The 22544-nt window shown below is 35.7% G+C and overlaps 2 protein-coding genes across 2 annotated transcripts; both read right to left on the bottom strand.

The window, feature by feature from the left end:
• Positions 1–10696: 10696 nt before the first annotated feature.
• LOC116900546 (olfactory receptor 4F21-like) lies at positions 10697–11632 on the bottom strand. Its single transcript, XM_032902273.1, has one exon. The coding sequence runs from the start codon at positions 11630–11632 to the stop codon at positions 10697–10699; it is 936 nt and encodes a 311-aa protein (XP_032758164.1).
• Positions 11633–20301: 8669 nt separating this feature from the next.
• On the bottom strand, positions 20302–21463 carry LOC116900545 (olfactory receptor 4K3-like). Its single transcript, XM_032902272.1, has one exon. It carries the CDS (start codon positions 21217–21219, stop codon positions 20302–20304), a length of 918 nt encoding a protein of 305 aa, XP_032758163.1. The 5' UTR covers positions 21220–21463.
• Positions 21464–22544: the final 1081 nt, after the last annotated feature.

Genomic DNA, 22544 nt, shown 5'->3' with positions numbered 1-22544 from the left:
ACTGCAACGTAGGAGAGACTGCCGCTTCTTCCCACCTTTGCCCACATCCCTGGCCCAAGAGGAAACTGCATAGTGCCTCGGAACACAGGAATATAGGAGCAGTCAAGCTGCAGGAGCCCCACGGTCCAGATCTCCACTGGGATCTGAACTGAACCAGTAAAACAGCTCCCTGCACCCAAATTCCATGGGGTAGGGGAGAGATAGACCATCAGAGGGGCAGACACTCCTCTGAAACACTCCTGTGAGACTACTTTCTACCCACATTCCCCACTCAAGAGGAAAATGCCTTGTGCCATCTGTGCCCTCTGCGCACTAGGAGAAGTGGTTCCGGCCCACACAGAGAGCTGAGAGCCAGCCACCAGGAGCGACTACATGCCTAAAAGCTAAACACTTTGATCCCATAACTGGCTGAAAGAAAACAGGAAAACAGGTCTACAGCAGTCCTTACACACAGGCCCACAGGAGGGTCAAGCCACCATCAGGAACAGCAAGACAAGCTAACACTAGAGACACCTAATGGCAAGGGGCAGGGACAGGAACCCAAGCAACAGAAACCAAGACTACTTGGCATCATCAGAGCCCAATTCTCCCACCAAATCAAACACTGGGTATCCAAACACACCAGAAAAGCAAGATCTAGATTTAAAATCACATTTTATCATGATGATGGAGAACTTTAAGAAGGTCAAAAATAACTCCTTTAAGGAAATACAGGACAATACAAGTAAATGACTAGAAGCCCTTAAAGAGGAAACACAAAAATCCCTTAAAGAACTACTGGAAAAAAAAAAAAAAACAAACAGGAGAAGGAAATGAACAAAACCATCCAGGAGTTAAAAATGTAAAAATGGAAGTAGAAACAATAAAGAAAGCACAAAGGGAGATAACCTTGGAGATAGAAAACCTAGGGAAGAGATCAGGAGTCATAGAGATAAGCATCAGTAACAGATTACAAGAGATGGAAGAGAGAATCTCAGGGGCAGAAGATCCCATAGAAAACATTGACACAACTGTCAAAGATAATGTAAAACAAAAAAAGCTCCTAGCCCAAAACATCCAGGAAATCCAGGACACAATGAGAAGATCAAACCTAAGGATAATAGGTATAGAAGAGAGTGAAGACTCCCAACTTAAAGGGCCAGCAAATATCTTCAACAAAATCATAGAGGAAAACTTGCCTAACCTACAGAAGAGATGCCCATAAACATACATGAAGCCTACAGGACTCCAAATAGATTGGACCAGAAAGGAAACTTCTCCAATCACTTAATAATCAAAACACTAAATGCACAAAACAAAGAAAGAATATTAAAAACAGTAAGGTAGAAAGGTCAAGTAGGACATAAAGGCAGACCTATCAGAATTATACCAGACTTCTCACCAGAGACTGTGAAAGCCCGATGATCCTGGACTGATGTCATACAGACCATAAGAGAACAAAAATACCAGCCAAGTTTACTGTATCAAGCAACACTATCAATTAACATGGAGGGAAAAACCAAGATATTCTATGACAAAACCTAATATACACAATATATTTCTACAAATCCAGCCCTTCAAAGGATAATAAAGAGCAAAGCCTAACACAAGGAGGCAAGCTACACCCTAGAAAAAGCAAGATAGTAATCTTTTTGCAACAAAACCAAAAGAAGAAAAGTACACAAACATAATCCCAATTCCAAATAGGAAAATAACAGGAAGCAACTATCACTATTCCTTAATATCTCTCAACATCAATGGACTCAATTCCCCCAATAAAAAGACACAGATTAACACACTGGATACTTAAAGAGGACCCAGCATTTTGCTGCCTATAGGAAACAGACCTCAGAGACAAAGACAGACACTACCTCTGAGTAAAAGGCTAGAAAAGCACTTTCCAATCAAATGTTCTGAAGAATCAAGATGGAGTGGCCATTTTAATATCAAATAAAATTGTCTTTCAAAGTCATCAAAAAAGATAAGGAAGGACACTTTATGTTCATCAAAGGAATAATACACCAAGATAAACTCACAATCCTAAATATCTATGCTACAAATATAAGGGCACCTACATACATAAAAGAAACCTTATTAAAACTCAAAGTACACATTGCACCTCACACAATAATAGTAGGAGATTTCAACACCCCACTCTCATCAATGGACAGATGATGGAAACCAACATTAAAAAAAGACACAAACAAACAGAAGTTATGAACCAAATGGACTAAACAGATATTTATAGTACATTCCATTCTAAAACAAAGGGATATACCTTCTCACCACTTCATGGTACCTTCTCTAAAACTGACCATAAAATAGCTCACAAAACAGGCCTCAACAGATACAGAAAGATAGAAATAATCCCAAGTGTCCTATCAGACCACCACAGATGAAGGCTGGTCTTCAATAAGAACAATACGGAAAGAACGGCCACATATACATGGAAGTTGAACAATGATCTACTCAATAATAACTTGGTCAAGGAAGAAATTAAAGACTTCTTAGAATTTAATGAAAATGAAGGTACAACATACCCAAACTTACGGGACACAATGAAAGCTGTGCTAAGAGGAAAACTCATAGCTCTGAGTGCCTGCAGAAAGAAACAGGAAAGAGCATATGTCAGCAGCTTGACAGCACACCTAAAAGCTCTAGAACAAAAAGAAGCAAGTACACCTAGGAGGAGTAGAAGGCAGGAAATAATCAAACTCAGAGCTGAAATCAACCAAGTAGAAACAAAAAGGACCATAGAAAGAATCAACAGAACCAAAAATTGGTTCTTTGAGAAAATCAACAAGATAGATAAACCCTTAGCCAGACTAATGAGAGGACACAGAGAGTGTGTCCAAATTAACAAAATCAGAAATGAAAAGTGAGACATAACAACAGAAACAGAGGATTTAAAAAATCATCAGATCCTACTATAAAAGCCTATATTCAACAAAACTCGAAAATCTGGAGGAAATGGACAATTTTCTAGACAAACACCAGGTACCAAAGTTAAATCAGGAACAGATAAACCATTTAAACAATCCCAAAAATGCTAAAGGAATAGAAGCAATTCATTAAAAGTCTCCCACCTAAAGAGCACAGGACCAGATAGGTTTAGTGAAGAATTTTATCAGACCTTCATAGAAGACCTCATACCAACACTGTTGAAACTATTCCACAAAATTATAACAGATAGAGCATTACTGAATTCCTTCTATGAAGCCACAATGACTCTCATAGCTAAACCACACAAAGACCCAACAAAAAAGAGAACTTCTGACCAATTTCCCTTATGAATATTGATGCAAAAATTCTCAAAAAAATTCTTGCAAATCAGATCCAAGTACACATCAAAATGATCATCCATCATGGTCAAGTAGGCTTCATCCTAGGAATGCAGGAATGGTTCAATATAAGGAAAATCATCAGCGTAATCCATTATATAAACAAACTGAAAGAACAAAACCACATGATCATTTCATTAGATGCTGAGAAAGCATTTGACAAAATTCAACACCCCTTCACAATAAAAGTCCTGGAAAGAATAGGAATTCAAGGCCCATACCTAAACATAGTAAAAGCCATATACAGCAGGCCAGTAGCTAACATTAAACTAAATGGAGAGAAACTTGAAGCAATCCCACTAAAATCAGGGACTAGACAAGACTGCCCACTCTCTCCCTACTTTTTCAATATAGTTCTCGAAATCCTAGCCAGAGCAATCAGACAACAAGAGGAGGTCAAAGTGATACAGATTGGACAGGAAGAAGTCAAAATATCACTATTTGCAGATGATATGATAGTATATTTAAGTGATCCCAAAAGTTCCACCAGAGAACTACTAAACCTGAAAAACACCTTCAGCAAAGTGACTGGTTATAAAATTAACTCAAACAAATCAGTAGCCTTCCTTTACATAAAAGGTAAACAAGCCGAGAAAGAAATTAGGAAAATGACACCCTTCATAATAGTCCCAAATAATATAAAATACCTCGGTGTGACTTTAACCAAGCAAGTGAAAGATCTGTATGATAAGGACTTCAAGTCTCTGAAGAAAGAAATTGAGGAAGACCTCAGAAGATGGAAAGGTCTCCCATGCTCATGGATTGACAGGATTAATATAGCAAAAATGGACATTTTCCCAAAAGCTGTCTACAGATTCATTGCAATCTCCATTGAATTTCAATTCTATTCTTCACAGAATTAGACAGAATAATTTGCAAATTCATCTGGAATAACAAAAAACCCAGGATAGCTAAAACTATTCTCAACAATAAATGGACTTCTGGGGGAATCACCATACCTGACCTCAAGCAGTATTAAAGAGCAATAGTGATAAAAAGTGTATGGTATTGGTACAGAGACAGGCAGACAGAACAGAGGCATAGAATTGAAGACCCAGAAATGAACCCACACACCTATGGTCACTTGATTTTTGACAAAGGAGCCAAAACCTTCCAATGGAAAAAAGATAGTGTTTTCAACAAATGATGCTGATTCAACTGGAGGTCATCATGTAGAAGAATACAGATTGATCCATTCTCATCAGCCTGTACAAAGCTTAAGTCCAAGTGGATCAAGGACCTCCACATCAAACCAGATACACTCAAACTAATAGAAGAAAAAGTGGGGAAGAATCTCGAACACATGGGCACTGGAGAAAATTTCCTGAACAAAACAACAATGGCTTATGCTCTAAGATCAAGAATTGACAAATGGGATCTCAAGAAACTGCAAAACTTCTGTAAGGAAAAGGACACTGTCATTAGGACAAAATGGCAACCAACAGATTGACAAAAATATTTACCAATCCTACAACTGATAGATGATTAATATCCAAAATATACAAAGAACTCATGAAGTTAGACTTCAGAAAGACAAATAACCCTATTAAAAATGGGGTGCAGAGCTAAAGAAAGAATTCACAGTTGAGGAATATCAAATGGCTGAGAAACACCTAAAGAAATGTTCAACATTTCTAGTCATCAGGAAAATGCAAATCAAAACATGCCTGAGATTTTACCTCACACCAGTCAGAATAGCTAAGATACAAAACTCAGGTGACAGCAGATGCTGACGAGAAACAGGAACACTCCTCCATTGTTGGTGCAGTTGCAAACTGGTACAACCATTCTGAAAATTAGTCTGGAGGTTCCTCGGAAAATTGGACATAGCACTAGCTGAGGACCAAGCTATACCTTTCTTGGGTATATACTCAAAAGATGCCCCAACATATAACAAAGACACATGCTCTACTATGTTCATAGCAGCCTTATTTATAATAGCCAGAAGCTGCAAAGAACCCAGATGCCCTTCCACAGAAGAATGGATACAGAAAATGTAGTCCATCTACACAATGGAATATTATTCAGCTATCAAAAACAATGACTTCATGAAATTCATAGACAAGTGGAATGAACTAGAAAATATCATCCTGAGTGAGGTAACCCAATCAGAGAAAAACACACATGGTATGCACTCATTGATATGTGGACATTAGCCGAAATTCTTGAATTTCCTAAGATGAACAGACCACATGAAACTCAAGAAGGATGCCCAAAATGTGGATGCTTCACCCCTTTAAAGGGGGAACAAAAATACACGTAGGATGAGATATGTAGGCAATGCTTAGGACAGAGACTGAAGGAACGGCCATTCAGAGCCTGTCCCACATGTGGCCCATACATATACAGCCACCAAAACTAGATAAGATGGATGAAACTAAGAAGTGCAGGCTGACAAGAACTGGATGTAGATCTCTCCTGAGAGACACAGTGAGAATATTTTAAATACAGAGGCAAATGCCAGCAGTAAACCACTGAACTGAGAACGGGACCCTGTTGGAGGAATTAGAGAAAGGACTGAAAGAGCTGAAGGGGCTTAAGACCCCATACAAACAACAATGCCAACCAATCAGAGCTTCCAGGGACTAAGCCACTACCCATGGACTGACCCTGGGCTGCAAATTCATAGGTAGCAATGAATAGCCTGGTAGGGGCACCAGTGGAAGGGGAAGCCCTTGGTCCTGCCAGGGCTAGATCCTCAGTGTACGGGATTGTTGGGAGGCAGTAATGGGTGGTGGATGGGGAAGGGAACTCCCATATAGGAGGGGAATGGGAGGGGTTAGAGGGCTGATGGTCTGGAAACAGGGAAATGGAATAATGTTTGAAATGTAAATAAGAAATACCCAATTTAATTAAAATGGAAGGAAAAAAGAAGATATAATTTTCCCATCTGGACAGGACAAAATCCTGTATACACCCATCCCTTAAAAATAGTCATAACAACCTGTAATCTATGCACAGAGAAGAATCTTAACATCTGCCACCATATTCTCCCTATTCCTCTTCCTCACTCAGATTCCTTCTCCCCTGCTTCTCCCTCCCTTCTAAAGCCTCTGTTCCAGCCTTCCTTCCTTCTTGTCCAATGACAGAACTCCTTTTATCTTGTCTGCCTTCACCTACATAATGGTATCAACCTACAGGGTGAAATTATCTGTAGGTAATTATTAAGTCCATATGGTTCATAACCTCTATTAGTTTGACTGTGTCTCTGTTTACTTTCTGTTTCCATGATCTGTCCAGTGTGGTGTTAAAGTCTCCTACTATTATTGTGTGTGTTTCAATGTGTGCTTTGAGCTACAGTAATGTTTCTTTTACATATGTGGCACATAAAAGCACAAGTCTCTCATGTTAGAAGCTGTCTGCCCTGTGTCTGGAGTCTTTTCATTTTAAATTGTAAATATCTCTAACTGTGGACTGGGAGCCACGCTAATCTTTACAATTTCCAAAGAAGAGGGCAACACATAGGCTGATAGTAGATTCCCAGCCCTTCTTCTGCAACTCCAAAACCGATCCCTCTGATCTCACCTCCAATCTCCAGCTCTGCACAAGAAAACCTACCGTGCCTTCCCTTTCTGCTCTGACCTCATTCCTCCAGATATCACAAGATCTTCTCCCACAGTGTTCCTTTCTTTAACTCATTTCCTTATCCCAGCCTCCCACACCAGCAGACATTCATTGGAAACATACCTACTCCTTTCAAAATGCAGTCCGCTGCTACACATGCAGCTGGAACAATAGGTCCTTCCATGTGTATATTTTTATATCTATATATGAACCATTAAATACATGATAACCAAGCTACAATCTGTAGATGAAGAGAGGATAGACATATAGGAAGGGACTTGGGGGGGGGAGTGAGGGGAAAATTAATCTCCTTCTGAAGGCAGAATAGAACAGATTTTTATAGCTCAAATGGATCGAGGATGTGGGGAGGGATGAGAATTGGAAGATCAGACATGAAGTGTAGAAAAGCTAGGATTGAGGGAGGCAGAAAGTGGAGAGACAACTAAAATCTTACGGCATTTGAAGGTCAGTATGGAAACCCAGTTCTGTGGAAAGTAACCATCCTCTTAATGACCTATGCTATACTCATAGATCAGTGCCTTAATTAGCTATAATCAGAGAAGTCGTTTGCTGCATCAGATGGGGAAAAGCATACAGGCCAACTTCCAGACAGTACACTCAAAGAGAAATCTTAGAACACACATCTTTTTCCCCATTTTTATTAAATTGGGTATTTCTTATTTACATTTCAAATGTTATTCCCTTTCCCGGTTTCCTGTCCACCAGACCCCTAACCACTCCCCTTCCCCTTCTATAAGGTGTTCCCTCCATCCCCCATCCCCCCAACAATCCCCTACACTGGGGGTCCAATCTTGGCAGGTCCAAGAGCTTCCCCTTCCACTGGTGCCTTAACAAGGCTATTCACTGCTACCTATGCAGTTGGAGCCCGAGGTCAGATCATGTATAGTCTTTGGGTAGTGGCTTAGTCCCTGGAAGCTCTGGTTGGTTGGCATTGTTGTTCATATGGGGTCTCAAGCCCCTTCAAGCTCTTTCAGTCCCTTCTCTAATTCCTCCAACAGGGGTCCCATTCTCAGTTCAGTGGATTGCTTCTGGCATTCGCCTCTGTATTTGACATGTTCTGGCTGTGTCTCTCAGGAGAGAACTATATCCATAGAACACACATCTTAAAATGAGATGTTTCCATCAAATCCTTCCCCTCATATTTCAGGGAACCCAGGGAAAAGTAAGCAAGAATGGGAGAGACAGAGTGTATGGAGGACTCCAGGAGAACAAGGTCTTTTAAATCTACTAAGCAACGCTCATATGATCTCACAGAGTTTGGAACAGTCATCACGGGGCCTGATATCGGTCTGATATATATTCATATTTCAGTTTAGCACGTTTATGGGACTCTTGACTATGTCAATGAGTTGCTCTCTAATTCTTGTGCCTGCTATCTTTTACTTTTCTATTGGCTTGTCTTTTCCAACTTCGATATGATGTTTTTTGTTGTTTCTGTTATTTTATTTTGTTCTGTTTTGTTGCTAGTTTTTAGAAGCCTGTTCTTTTTTAGTGAGAGACAGAAAGAGATATGAATGGGAGAAGATGAGGTAGGAAGAACTGGAAGGAGTAGAAGGAGGGGAAACTGCTTTTATGTTCTATTGTTTGAGAAAATCTGCTTAATAAAGGGAAATAATAAAAATGTAAAATTATCAAAGTACAGTAAAAGGCATACTTTATCTCCTCACATAAATAAGTAATATGAGTATAACAGTGTACTGAAACTGTTGAACTAGATGAGGTATTAACATGATGAAATCATTTTAATATTTCTTTTTTTACATATGACTTTACATGCCTAAGTATTTTGTACATTGTATGTCTTAATCTTATATAAATCTCAGATTAAGCATTGTCATTAATATTTCTTTTTTATATCTGATCAGTAAAGTTTTACATATATAATATGATATACATATATAGCTATATATCTCTTTTTAATATATATATACACACACACATATATATGGAATATTATTTTAAGCTTGGCAGTTTTGATAAAGGAAATAGTGATTATCTCTTTTGAAATTTACATTTCTTTGGATACTTGAGGGAATGAACACTTTTAATATGAACATCAACAATTATACTTCTTTGTTTTGTTCCTAAGATTTATGTAAGCATTATTTTCAATTACATTTCAAAGGTGACAGCATTTTCATCAGACTACTATGTGTTTTCAGTTCTGTGCATTGATTCTATGTATGAGATTACAGTGAAGCAAGGCCTCCTGTACTTTGGTCTTGGGGACTCTGGATGATTTTTTAGTAAAAGGAAAGATGGTATTCACCTAGCACGTCATTGTTCTGTGTTAGTTTCTGATCTCTTCTTTGTGCTGTATAGTAATACAGCTACATAAAACAGGACATTAATAGGCATGGGTGGTGATTTCTTTGAATGCATATTCACTTAAGTCATTCAACCCTGCTAAGTTAACACTAGTAAACTCATTTATCCATCACATTTGAATTCTTCAAATCAGGTTTGGTATTTGAGCACCAGCCATTTCCAATTTGAAGACAAGAATTTCTTTGATGTTTCCCTTGAAAGTTGATGTAACATATAAAAAACAAGAAATTATAAATATTTATGGGATAACAAATAATTTAGTAAATAAATGTTTATTTCTTCAATATTTATGATTTATAATTGCTAAATCATTCGCAATACTTGCTTCTAATTTTTAAAATATAAAGCACATCCTTGTTTTCTGTAGAGCCCCAATGTAAAAAAAAAAAAATGGAACTTACTATTCTGTCCAAATCTAACTTTGGTATCTCCACCTTCCACCACCACTCACCTCAGACTCTAGAAATCACCATTTTGTTTTTTGCTTTGCATTTCTGTGATATCAACTTCAAAAAGTTTCATACGGGCATAAAATCATGTAGAACTTGTTTTCACAGAACTGGTTTATTCTACATAAAATCTCCAGTTTTAACTACTTTTGCATGAATGAGAATTTTTCTTTACTTATGGCTTAGTAATATTTCATTTTGCATTTGATGGTATTTCCATTCATTACTTGATAGGTACTTAGGTAGTATCAATTTCTTAGATATTGTGAACAGAAATGCAATAAATGTGTGTGCATGGATATCTGTTTTATATATTAATTACACACACACACACACACACACACACACACACACACACACACACACCAGAGTTTCTGAGTCATCATTTGCTCATCTTGTTTAAGAATCATTGAGCAATCTCCACAATGATTTCCCATTAATAGTAGTGTAGTCTTTTCTTGACTGTCTTGTGGTTGGAACTCAGTTATTTGTAACCATAACACTTAACTCTTCTTTTCTCTTTTCTCCTTTCTTATTTATGCCATTAACCATCAGTTTTCAAACCAAGTATCTATAATCAGATTGTGTCCGGTTTTGTTTGGAGGAGCTTTGAGGGAAGAAATGAAATAGAGCTACTTTTTCTACATATTTAATGATTGCATATGACATTTGACAGAATAAATGAACAGGTTTTTATTTTGTAAAGAATATGAGAAACAGAAGGAATGTTATTATATTATTTCTTATGTCAAAAGGACTATGACACAAAGTTCAAAATATTATTCCTTAAGAGAGCTTCTATCTTTTTATAATATCTCACTCACATTGTGATGTTTCCTGTTTCCCGCAGTTTTAAAAACCATTAGTAAGCAGCCTGCAAAAATAATATATATTTGTCCAGTGAGGTAGATTTAATGCTGAGCCTGGCCTGAACAACATGTTAACCGAAGCTGTTAAATAACCAAGCAAATACAGATTTCTGTAGTCATAAACAAACTCTAATGACAAATCTGGTCAGAAAATTCTGATGTAACATCTCTGCTTGCTCAGTTTTTTTATTGCATTTTTCATATCTTTGTTCCTTAGTGTATAGATGATAGGATTAAGAGCAGGGGTGACAGCAAAGTCAACAATGAACAGGTATTTGTCAATCGATGATGTAGGGAAAGGCCACACATAGAGAAACATGCATGGAGTAAAAAACAGAACAACCACAGTGATGTGAGCTGACAGAGTGACAAAAGCTTTTGACAAGTCCCCTGAGGACCTTTGCCAGACTGTGACCAAAATGAAGACATAGGAGAGGAGAAGCAAGAAGAAGGTCCCCATGGTCATGAAGCCACTGTTGGCAGCAACAACAAACTCAAACTTGTCTCCATCTGTGCAGGCGAGTTGTATGATTCGAGGGAAGTCACAGTAAAAGCTGTCCAGTTTGTTAGGACCACAAAAGGAGAGGTTTACAACAAAAGAGAACTGTGACAGGGCATGAATCACTCCAGTGACCCAGCCAGCAATTACAAATGAAATGCATATTCTAGGGCTCATGATGCTCAAATAGCGCAGAGGCTTACAGATGGCTATGTACCTGTCAAACGCCATAGCTATGAGCAGCACCATCTCCACTCCTCCCATAATGTGGATAGAGCATATCTGAGTCATGCAACTGTGGAAAGAAATGACTTTGTGCTCTTTCAGAAGATCTGAGATCATCTTGGGCACTGTGGTAGAGGAAAGTCCAACATCAATGAGAGAGAGATTGGCCAGAAGAAAATACATAGGAGACTGTAAATGGGAGTCAGTAACTACCAAAAAGATAACGAAAAGGTTTCCCAGGATGATGCTTACATAGAGAAAAGAGAAGGAGGACATGAGAAAAATTGTACTTTTCCAGGAACTGGAGAGTCCCAGCAACACAAATTCAAAAACGACAGTTTCATTTATTGGATCCATTGACTAGAACAGTCAAGAAAATTTCAATGGAACTGTTGATAGAAAATGATAAAATTGTCATTGAAAATAGTATAGTGGATACCTATTGATTGTTTATTGTATGTATCAAAGTCAGAAATACAGGAAAAACTATAGGAAAAGGAAGAAGAGTGATCAAGAAATCATGTAAGAGATGGAAGCTAGCAGTATAATGCAGCATATTTCTTTAGTTCCCGTGTGTTGTTGTGGAGGCTGGAGAATCATGGGTTCAAGGCTCCTGAGATACAAAATCGTTTCATAATCATGATGGTATATTATTAAATACATAAAGAAAAGGAAGTTGTTAGATATTAAATGGATGCAAATGGGCTACTTTTCTTGTTTATTTTTTGTTTTTTATAACCAGGTATTTTGTGTTTTGTTTTGCCTTGCTCTGACTTTCAAAGATGTCTTTATGTTTCTCTTGGCGCTGTTACTGTGATTATTTGCACTCAGGTCACAATTATGTGAAAATGGTATTTTCACATCAAAGCTTTCACAGTAACTTGAAAATTATTCCTAGCTGTATTTCTTACTCCTTTATGGACATCATTATTTTCTTAACAAACTGAAAATTTCATCCAATGTATCTGGCATGTGTTTTGTTTTTGTTTGCACAACTTACTGTGGAGGTAAGATACACAGAAGTCATTCACAACGAATTCCAAATAAAACAGATGTCAAATGATTCCTTCTTACAAAGATAGGATATGCATATGGAAGTAAAATATGATAAGCAATGCCTATGCATATAATGCTTACATATGGCTTCTATTAAACAACTATTCTGCAAAGGGATACTATCTGTTCAGTATACTATCTTACTTAAATTTTACACAATTCCCAGAGCTATTTTTTTAGATCCATTTTATTCATGGAGAAAGTGAATTTTAGAGGAATAAAGTGTCAGAATTAGGACTTGGATTCATAACAAAAGGATATGGTAATCCATTTTCCTAAGTATCACACTGCGTTCTTGAAGAGCAATCCTTTTAATCATATGCTGTAGATCTTTCTCAAGCATATAATCAATTGACTAAGCTATATTCAGTTTTTATTTTCCTTAAACTGCTAACACAGCGAAATCTGTTTCTATTATTGCATTTAAAATATAAATCTAGATGCTGGGGGTGGTAGCACTTCGGTATGGGCAACAGAAGAGGATCACCAATTGAATGTAATTCAGGAATAGATAGTGAGTTTGAGGCCAGAATTGTCTACAAGGGACCTTATGTCAAAATGCAAAGCAAATAAACAAACACAAAAATAAGTAAGGCTCTGGAACTCTATGCACTAACTAGTCCAACTCCAACTCCTCCTTTCTCTCCAACTCCTCCTTTGTAAGGGCTTGAGCAAGTTTATTTATCTACTGTGATACTTTCATTGCTTTATTTTAGAGAAAATAATTATAAATCTCAACATCTTAGGCAATTGTCATATTAATCTTAGTTTTCTTGGCATTACTGCAGAATTTCATGCTCTCAGTCATGGTCTGATTTCTATATGTTTCTACCTGTGGCTTTCTGACATCTGTCAGCTGTGTGCCCTTCTAACTTTTCAAAATAAAATCTGTTTCCTCAGAATGTGAGCAGAGGGGTATTAATTTTAAGTGAAACAACCTTTATTGTATATCATAAATGCTTTTCTAAAGTGTTGCTATGTTTTTATATATTTACTTTCTAATAATTCCTAAATCAATTCTTCCTTTAGATCACTATTGTCATTTTTTCCTTCTACTCCTCAAGTTTATCTTGACCACAATGAATGATGCTCTTGTCTCCTTTCTTTCTTGTGTTTATGTGAATCTACACGACATTTGTGAAGCTATTTGAAGATCATGCTGTCAATGTGATTTTCCTACTTAATTCTTGGTTGTATTTCTTAAGAAACATTTTGAAGTTCTATAGCATATTGTATAAAATTTTGATGAAACAGCAGAGAGTTTTAACACACTTATTATAGAAAATGGATAGAACACACAAATTACTAAATTTAAACTGACGTACATAATTATAAAAATAAAAGGAAGCATTTATAAATAATGTATCCAAGATGATATGAATAGAATTTTAAAGTTGCCAACTTCTGATTTTTAGTAAAATACAGAGATAAAAGAGTAAAGAAAAGACTGTCGGAGCTATATATTAGCAGTATGTTATGAAGTAGACAAGAGTCTAATTCAGGGAATGTTATTTGAAGCAAAGAACTAAATTTCTAGTAATCAATTGTCAAATTACATGACTGTCTCTAAATCAAGACAAAGAAGTACTATTATATGCAAGAAGAATATTTAAACTAAGTTAGAAATATACAAAAAGACATAAAAAGTACTTAGACAGCATATACATTCTATTAAAATATTTTCTGATACATTTGAAATCCTGTTTAAAATAGTAGACCAAACTGTAGTAATAGAATAAAGCAAGTTCCAACTTACAAGTATATCAATTCACAGAAGACTATGGATTAACTGCATAATTCCTGAAAAGTAGTATAAATATGATGGATTAACCCAAAATGTGAAGCATGAAATTTGAAGAAATAAATAATGAGGAGTAGGACAGAGAACAGAAAACTATTATTGTTTAGAAAATGCCCCAGACTTGTTTTATTTAAGCAATGCTTATTTTTACCAAAATACCAAGAAATAGATACAAATTGTCTATTTTTCAAAACATATTTCTAATCACATACAAATCTAGAACCTTGATATTTGGAAGCTCCTTTATCCACTAAGCCATCTTTACAACGTCTGGTATTGGTACAAAATAACAAGTTCAATTTATTCTTACCAATATGAGTTGTTCTACATTTAGTAGTTTTTCAAATTTAAAATATATCCAAGTTAATATATATATGTATATATATATATATATATATATATATATATATATCTGCTTTGAAGACATTTGAGTTTCTTTCCACACAGTTTCAGATGTGAGGAAAGAAACCAAAAGCCACAAATGAACTTGAGTGAGTTGAGCTGAGATTGAAACATAAGGATGAAAAGAAGAAAAGTGTGAAGAACAAAAGCACAGAACAAGGTGAGGAGAATGTAGTCTGAAACCAGAAGGTTAGAGAACAGTGTTTACCCTACCTGTGTAAGCATAGATTCTACCCTCAGCATCTTCTAGGGATGAGAAATACAGGGAGACTTACTCTTTCTCTAATCCATCACTCAACATTACAGCTAAAGGCACAAGGGTATTTATTATCAGGAATGTAACCAATTAATACAACTGGGCATAAAGTTCAATACCTACATCATTATTGATTTTTTATAGAAACAGTGCTTTCTATAAATATTGTTATTCCCAAGAGTCAACAATTAACAGATGCAGAATTGATTATTGGCAAATTGACTGTTCTATCTGATAAGAGACACTGTGTGGCTATTTTTAAAAAAACATGTTTCTAATCATGTACAAATCTAGAAACTTGATTTTTGAAAACCCACTAAGCCACTATACCCACTATACCCACTAGGCCATCTTTACAACTTCTTGTATTGGGATGAAATAAAAATTTCAATTTATTCTTAAATTTCAGTATTTTCTTTTTGAGATTTGATGTACAATGAAGTATTTGACTTATTAAAATCATTGATAATACCTGTTTGGCATCTATTAAATTATGTTCATACCCAACACTAAGAAATATATAGAAATAAATAGAAACCAAGTAAAATAGTGTACTGTTAACTGTCCATTTAATATGTATGCCCATAGGGGCTTTCACTGTCCTGCAAAACATTATCTTGGCTTCTTTGATGAATCCCATCACAGGTAAAGCTATTCTTTAAGATCTTTTTTTAAAGACATGGTTCATTGCGATGGGATGATAGAAAAACTAAATTTAGCGTGAATCTATTTCTTTACAAACTCTGGTATTTAGTGTACCAGAACCCTTTGGTTCAAAGAGCAAAACTTTATTTTCTGGCAAAGATCTTGATCAGTTGTCTTGGTAACAGGTTGATAAGTGGTTTACAAAATATTAGAAATATAAAGTACTTGAGAATAATATATTGTCATGTCTGCAATTGGCTTGTACAGATGAATGAAAGCTCAAGACAAAAGTCAGAAGAGAAAAAGTAAGGGTGTGAGGGTATATGTATGTATTCATGCACGTGTGCATGCAGAGCAAAATTATCATCATAAATGTACTACTTTAAGCTAAACCTAAACACATTATAGAAAAAGAATGGATACAGATTTCAGGGATACATAATTAAAGAACTACAGATATAGTGTGCATTGTTTAACCTATTGTTTAATACAACAATACAAGCCAGAACAAAAGGTGAGATTCCGGTCATAGAAGAATATACACTCTTAAAGCAAACTCTCTGATGCTCTGGCACATATATAGTTTCATGAACATGACTGCTCAAATGTGAGACGAACAAGGATGATACCAAAGGGCATTCCAAAGTGGATAGCAAAAAGCCCATGAGGCCTCATGCCTACAAAAAGAACTAGAAACTGAGGAGGGCTGCAAGTGGGAAAGGTGTTCTTCCCAAGGAAGAGCACATCTATTTATTGTCCAAAATCAAAAGATCAGCTCTGAAAATGCATATATAAGTAACATTATATGGACTGAGCAGACAGTGTTTAATATATATATATATACTCATGATGTAACAATTAATGGAAAAAGATGCCATGAATTCAAAGGAGACTGGTGGGGGTGGCAAAATGAAAGAGATTAGAGGTAGGAAAGACAAAGAAGAAATCTATGATAATATCAAACATGAAAAGAGAAGAAAAAAGAAATGTAAAATGGACATATAAGTATCTCTAAATATTTTAACAAAGACAGAAGAAATGATGTTTCTTAGATCAATAATTTAGAAATGTTAATATTTGTATTAATCCACTGTGGCTAAATAAAACTTAATTTATTTTTCAAAGAAAAAAAAGCTATATTGTCCTGGTTTCTCATAAGCTTCATATATTTTCTTCTTTATAAATATATCATTTTAGTTCTTTCCATGCTTTCAACAAGTCCCACTAAGCATAATTTTATCCATGGACTTCTTAGTATACATAAACAGATCCAAAGTCATTTAAACTTTTTTCACATTTTATAATTTTGCCCTCTATAGGATAATAACTCTTCTATAATTAGCATTTTCTAAATATCTAAATAATATTTTATAGTGATTGAAGAGGTGACATTGAGGCAATTTGCTGTTTAGCACTTGCTTGATGAATTAAGTTTTTTTTCTTTTTTTCGGAGCTGGGGACCAAACCCAGGACCTTGCAGTTGCTAGGCAAGCGCTCTACCACTGAGCTAAATTCCCAACCCCTTAAGTTTTTATTAATGTAAATTGCACAGTGAGTTTTATGTCACATTTTACTGTATGCATCTGATATACTTTGATCATATTTGCCCTCTATCACCCTTCATGTTCCTGCAGTTTTGGCATCCCTTTCTTTTTCCTGAGATTAATTTTCTTTAGCTCATGTCTTTTTTTCTACATTAAAATTGTATTTTCTTATGCCAACTCCTAATGGCATTAAATCTCTTGCACTATTGTTAGCATTTTTACCACAGTGTGAGAGCATACAGAGAATTCATTAGTGTTATTTCAGGTACCATGAAGTAGTCGGTCATCTGGTATCACAAAAGCTCTTTCTCATGAAGGAAGCAATCAGGTCAGTTCCAGCTCCAGGGTTCCGGGACTTATTGTTGGGAGAAATGGCAGAGATTTTCCCCTCATTCTGTAGCTATCTCTTCACTTTGTAAGTTGTTGCCTATGGTTTGTAGAAGTTTTTAATTGCATGCAATCCCATTTTTCAATTCTTTTTACCATTTCCTGGGGTTTTAGGTTACTATTCAGAAAGTATATATGCCTATAATTGAAGTTCCCATGATCTTTTCATCTTCAGTTATTTCAAAGTTTCAGGTATTATAATAAGGCCTTTGATCTGTTTGGAACTGTGGAGAGCCAGAGTACTGCCATAGAGCAGTGTGTGTAGCTAAGGCCAGAGAGCAGTCTGTGTAGCCAAGGTCAGAGAGCTGTGTGCAGCCAAGAGGACCTCTTATCTATAAACATAGTCTGTAGAGAAACTTTCTCAAGAAGAGCTTTGTTTGCTGAAGTGATTTTAAGCTATAGCTGCAGAAATAAACTTCAAGTCTTGACCAGGATCAGGCTTTGGCTCCATTCCTTGTCTCTGTGTCTTTTCATCCTCACTTCCCCAATTCCTGTTTCATGTTGACTTGGACCGGCAGGCTCGTTCACAGAGTTGATTTTCATGTTGAAGGGACATGGTGAAATTCATTCTTCATTTGTTAAATATATTATCCTTTCCTTCACTCAACATGTTTGGCATGTTGGAAAAATTCAGATCTTTGCTTTGTAAGTTTATTTCTAAGTAATGAATTAGTGAACCTTATTATTTTATTACTGTCATGTCCTGTTTGCTTGTTTTTCTTGTTCCATTATTTATTTATTCATTTTATATCATGATCGCTGTCTCACCTCTCTATGACCCCCTCACAGTCCCTCCCCAATTCCCCATACCCTTCTGCTTTGAGAGGGTGGAGGCCCCCCTGGATATAACCCCACCACGGCATATCAAGTCTCTTCAGGGCTGGGGGTATCCTTGCCCTCTGAGGCCAGAAAAAGCAGCCCAGTTAGAGGAACTTGAACCACAGAGAGGCAAAAAGCACAAAGATTTGGGGTTTGGAACTCATACCTTCTTGTTTGACAGGAAGTTCCTTTATGTGCTGAGCCATAAAAATAATAATAAATAATAAGTCTCCATTGGGCTTCTTCTTGAAACACACATTTTATACAAGTAGCGTTACTGAATTGCTAAAATTTAAGTGTAATATATACCCTTAGTGTTAATATCAGAAGTTGTTTACAACCAGGTTCTGAATCCAGTGACGATGACACCCCTAGGTGACAAAGACCCTCCTGTGTCTGTTGCCATGGCTTCCTCTGCACACTCTCTGCCCATACCTCACCTGTATCACCTCTGTGTGTCTCTACCTGTGTTACCTATGTCACAGCTGGACAAGGACAAGGTCCCTGACTCATCTCTCTTTTTCCCCTCTTTCAATAAAGGACCTCTCTCCTAAGGACTGTGCTGGCTTGGCGTGATCTGTCCAGGAATAAGCCATTTAACTAAGACTTAAAAACTACACAGGCAATAATAGGTCATTTTAGAATTGGGAATGTGGAAGGGAACAAAAAGAATGCAAGAGTTATGAAGTACAATCTGTGGGCATGTCACAAAAAATGCAGTCATGATCCCAAGGCTGCCAGCCATGGCCTCTGCATAACAAAAAAGTCAACAGTCAATCACAGACCAGAGAGTTCCTATGTACTACTACAACTTCTTGTTGAACTGTGAGCAACAGATGAAAATAAAAAAAAACATATGAATAAATCAAAAATGCATAAATGTACAAAGAACCTTGTGTCCGTGTATGTGTGTGTATGTGTGTGTGTCCAGGGAAAGGGATAATAGTTGGGAAGAAAATATAAAATCATAGACAAAAATAAGATATGCTCAACTATTGCAGATATTATTAAAGAACATATTTAATAAAAATATGGTGATATAAAAGTATTGATAGTTAAATTTATAATTACAATGGAGATAATTTTTTCTCAAAAAGATCAAAAACTACACATATATATGCAGGAAGGTTTGTGTATAGAAATGAATCATACTTACCTTTAATACGATTTTGGAAAAACAGGTATTTGTGTGTATTTTGTTAGATAATTTTTGTTATAGCAACTGCTTTAATTTACTGAAATATACATACAGATTGATTTTAACCATATCACATGAAATATTAGAGCATTATACTCATGAAATTATGGTTTTCATATCTATTTAGCAATAAACTAAAACTCGAAGTATTGTAAACACCTATATGTATAGTTATATCCAGCAAATGACACAGTACATGAAATATCATTTCTATCATATTATCAAGAGTATATAAAATTTACTTAACTGGCCTTGGCAATTATGACATTTCACTGTCAATATAAAATAAAAATTAGACAAATAATTTTTGAACTGAGAAAAATATATTAAAATATATGCAAATTGTCTTCTTTGTGAAGGAATGAATTAAAAAATTCTGAATTCATATGAGTAGATAACACTGGAAAACTGACAGGGATTAGGTCAATATGAGGCAATTAGCATTATGATTTGATTTCTCACACATATCCAGACTTCACAAATATCTTCAATATCGTCAGTGGCAAAAATAGAATTAGGATTGGTATACTGGCATATAATGCCATATTTTAAAGGATGGTAGTATTGAGAAGAAGTTCAAAGCCAATTTTTTAAAATCTGATTAAATTGAATTCCCAACGCTGGGAACACAGATAATGTGTAGTAACATGATCATTATCTTTGGAACATTTTTACCATCTGCTAATCCTCAGTATATACAGGTATACTATGCAGAGTTATTACTCATTCAAATGGATAAAAATATTAGTATTATAATTTCAAATGTATTTTTCTAATGCCTATTTTCATAACTATATACTAATTATAATTCATAGATTTCCAAAATGAGTTAGTATATAATTCAGTTTTCACAAAAAATGTGGATAAAATGGTGTATGAAAAGTAAATTCTGATTATGTAAGATGTCTAAACCAGAATTCACATGTGATTTATCAGCTTCTTTATGGCATTTTTAATATCTTTATTTCTCAGTGTATAGATGGCAGGATTCAGGAGAGGTGTGATGACTGAGTAAAATACCGCAAGAAACTTGTCAACCCAAGTGATGCTAACTGGCCACAGATAGATGAAAATGACTGGCCCAAAGAACAGCAGAACTACTATGATATGGGATGTGCATGTGGATAGTGCCTTTGATGAGCCATCTTTAGAGTAAAGTTTAACAGTTAATAGAATGTAAGTATAGGATATGAGCAAGAGGATGAAACAAGTTGTTGCTAAAACACCACTATCAGCATTTATTAGTATTTCCAGGGTATCAGTATTCATGCAGGCTAATTTCATCACCAAAGGAATATCACAGAAAAAGCTGTCTACCAGTCTAGGTCCACAGAAAGGTAGTTCCAAAACCAGGATCAGCTGACTCATGGCATGTATGAAGCCAATGATCCATGATATCAAAACAAGCCAGATGCACTTCTGTCTGTCCATGATACTGCTGTAGTGTAGTGGCCTGCAGATGGCCACATAGCGGTCATAGGCCATTGTTACAAGAAGTACCATCTCACCTCCTCCAAAGAAGTGAACACAGAGGATCTGGCTCATGCAGCCCCCAAAGGAAATGGTTTTATTATCTTTTAGGAGGTCAGTTATCAGTTTGGGTGTGGTTACTGAGGAAAGGCAGAAGTCAATAAATGATAGATTAGCTAACAGAAAGTACATGGGAGAATGGAGATGATGATCAATGATGATCAATATCACAATAAAGAGGTTGCCTACCACAGCCATCAGGTAGAGTGTGGAAAATGGCAGTAGGAGGAAGATCTGTAGTTCCTTTGAAGCACAAAGTCCCTGAAAAATAAACTCAGACACCACAGTCTGGTTTGCTTCTTCCATTTACTACAAGGCGTTCTGATGGATTGAGAGAGACACAGCGGAACTAACAATTCCTGAAATAGAAACAATAACTTAATGTTCAGAGTTAAATAAGCAGAGAAAAATACAAATTATGTCTAAGTATTGTATCTACTTAAGTTTAAAATAGCTTTCCTATGTTGTTATACTTTTCTAATCAGGGAATGTTCAAAAATTATACATCTGAAATATACATCTTCAAAACAATATGTAAATGTATATAAATTAATATACTGTTGAAAAACATTAGTACCAAATATTCTCTTATGCTTTACAACACTTAAAACTACCTGTTCTTTATGGAATCAGAAATAATTTTCTTCAATGAATACCTGAGTTAATATTAGAGCCTCTATATTTGACAAGTATAAGCTCAAAATGACAATGTCTTGGCATCTTACAGGAATAAACACAAAATTCCCAGGAACAAATCTATTTTCGACTAAGTATAAATAGACAAAATTGAATTAAATCTAATAAAATGAGTGATAAAACATGCTTCATCGAATAATTAGAGAACCTACAGGCTGAAAGCATTATGTCTTTCCTTGAACTATAGACTTAGCCACTGAATTATGTCACTGAATATTTATATATTCCTAGACACGATGGATGCTACTTAATTCTAAATAGTACGAAGTCATATACTAGTTTGAATAAATTATTCTTAAAATCTTCTCAACCTTTCTGTCTCAATTCTTTTTTCTTTTTCCTTTCCTTAATTGTCAGGGGACAATTTATTTCTCATGAATTTTTTTCACATCTTAATTTGTGTACTTTTTAATACTATATTTAAGTTTAAAATTGGAAGGCTGACATGTCAGGAAATTAGGAAATATTTTGCAATTTCCGTATTAAGAACTTAAAAACCATTATATTTTATTAATAATAATTCATATTGATTTCCTATGCCAATCATTTCTATAATAAAGTAGTAAAACTGCAGTGCAAAGTGAGACCTTTCTGACTCCAAGTCCCCAATATTGCCTCCAGGCTATGAAATAAATGACATGATAGGAATTTTGATGTTCAGTAGTCCAAGAAAATTAATGACATTTGTAAAACAAGGCATTTGTACATACAAATAAATATAAATGACCAACTTCATTAATAAAAATTATCAGGTTTGCATAAAAGTTAACTTATTGTGTTCAAAATCAAGCATATTTAACCCACTGAATATCAGGGGCACTTCACATACTTTTTTCAGTGAATTCTGACAGCACTATGATTATTCTAAACACAGCCACTCTCATCTCCCTCCAATTTCTATTAACTACTTTACTATATTGTCTGTATCTTGAGAA

This window comes from Rattus rattus, chromosome 5 (genome assembly GCF_011064425.1).
Source record: "Rattus rattus isolate New Zealand chromosome 5, Rrattus_CSIRO_v1, whole genome shotgun sequence".
NCBI lineage: Eukaryota > Metazoa > Chordata > Mammalia > Rodentia > Muridae > Rattus > Rattus rattus.
Note: the sequence above shows the minus strand (reverse complement) of the source record. Positions and strands in the feature narration are given on the sequence as shown.

Bases quoted from the DNA above. Each gene is read 5' to 3' on its own strand.
- LOC116900546 (XM_032902273.1), bottom strand. From the start codon at position 11,632: ATGGATCCAATAAATGAAACTGTCGTTTTTGAATTTGTGTTGCTGGGA.
- LOC116900545 (XM_032902272.1), bottom strand. From the start codon at position 21,219: ATGGAAGAAGCAAACCAGACTGTGGTGTCTGAGTTTATTTTTCAGGGA.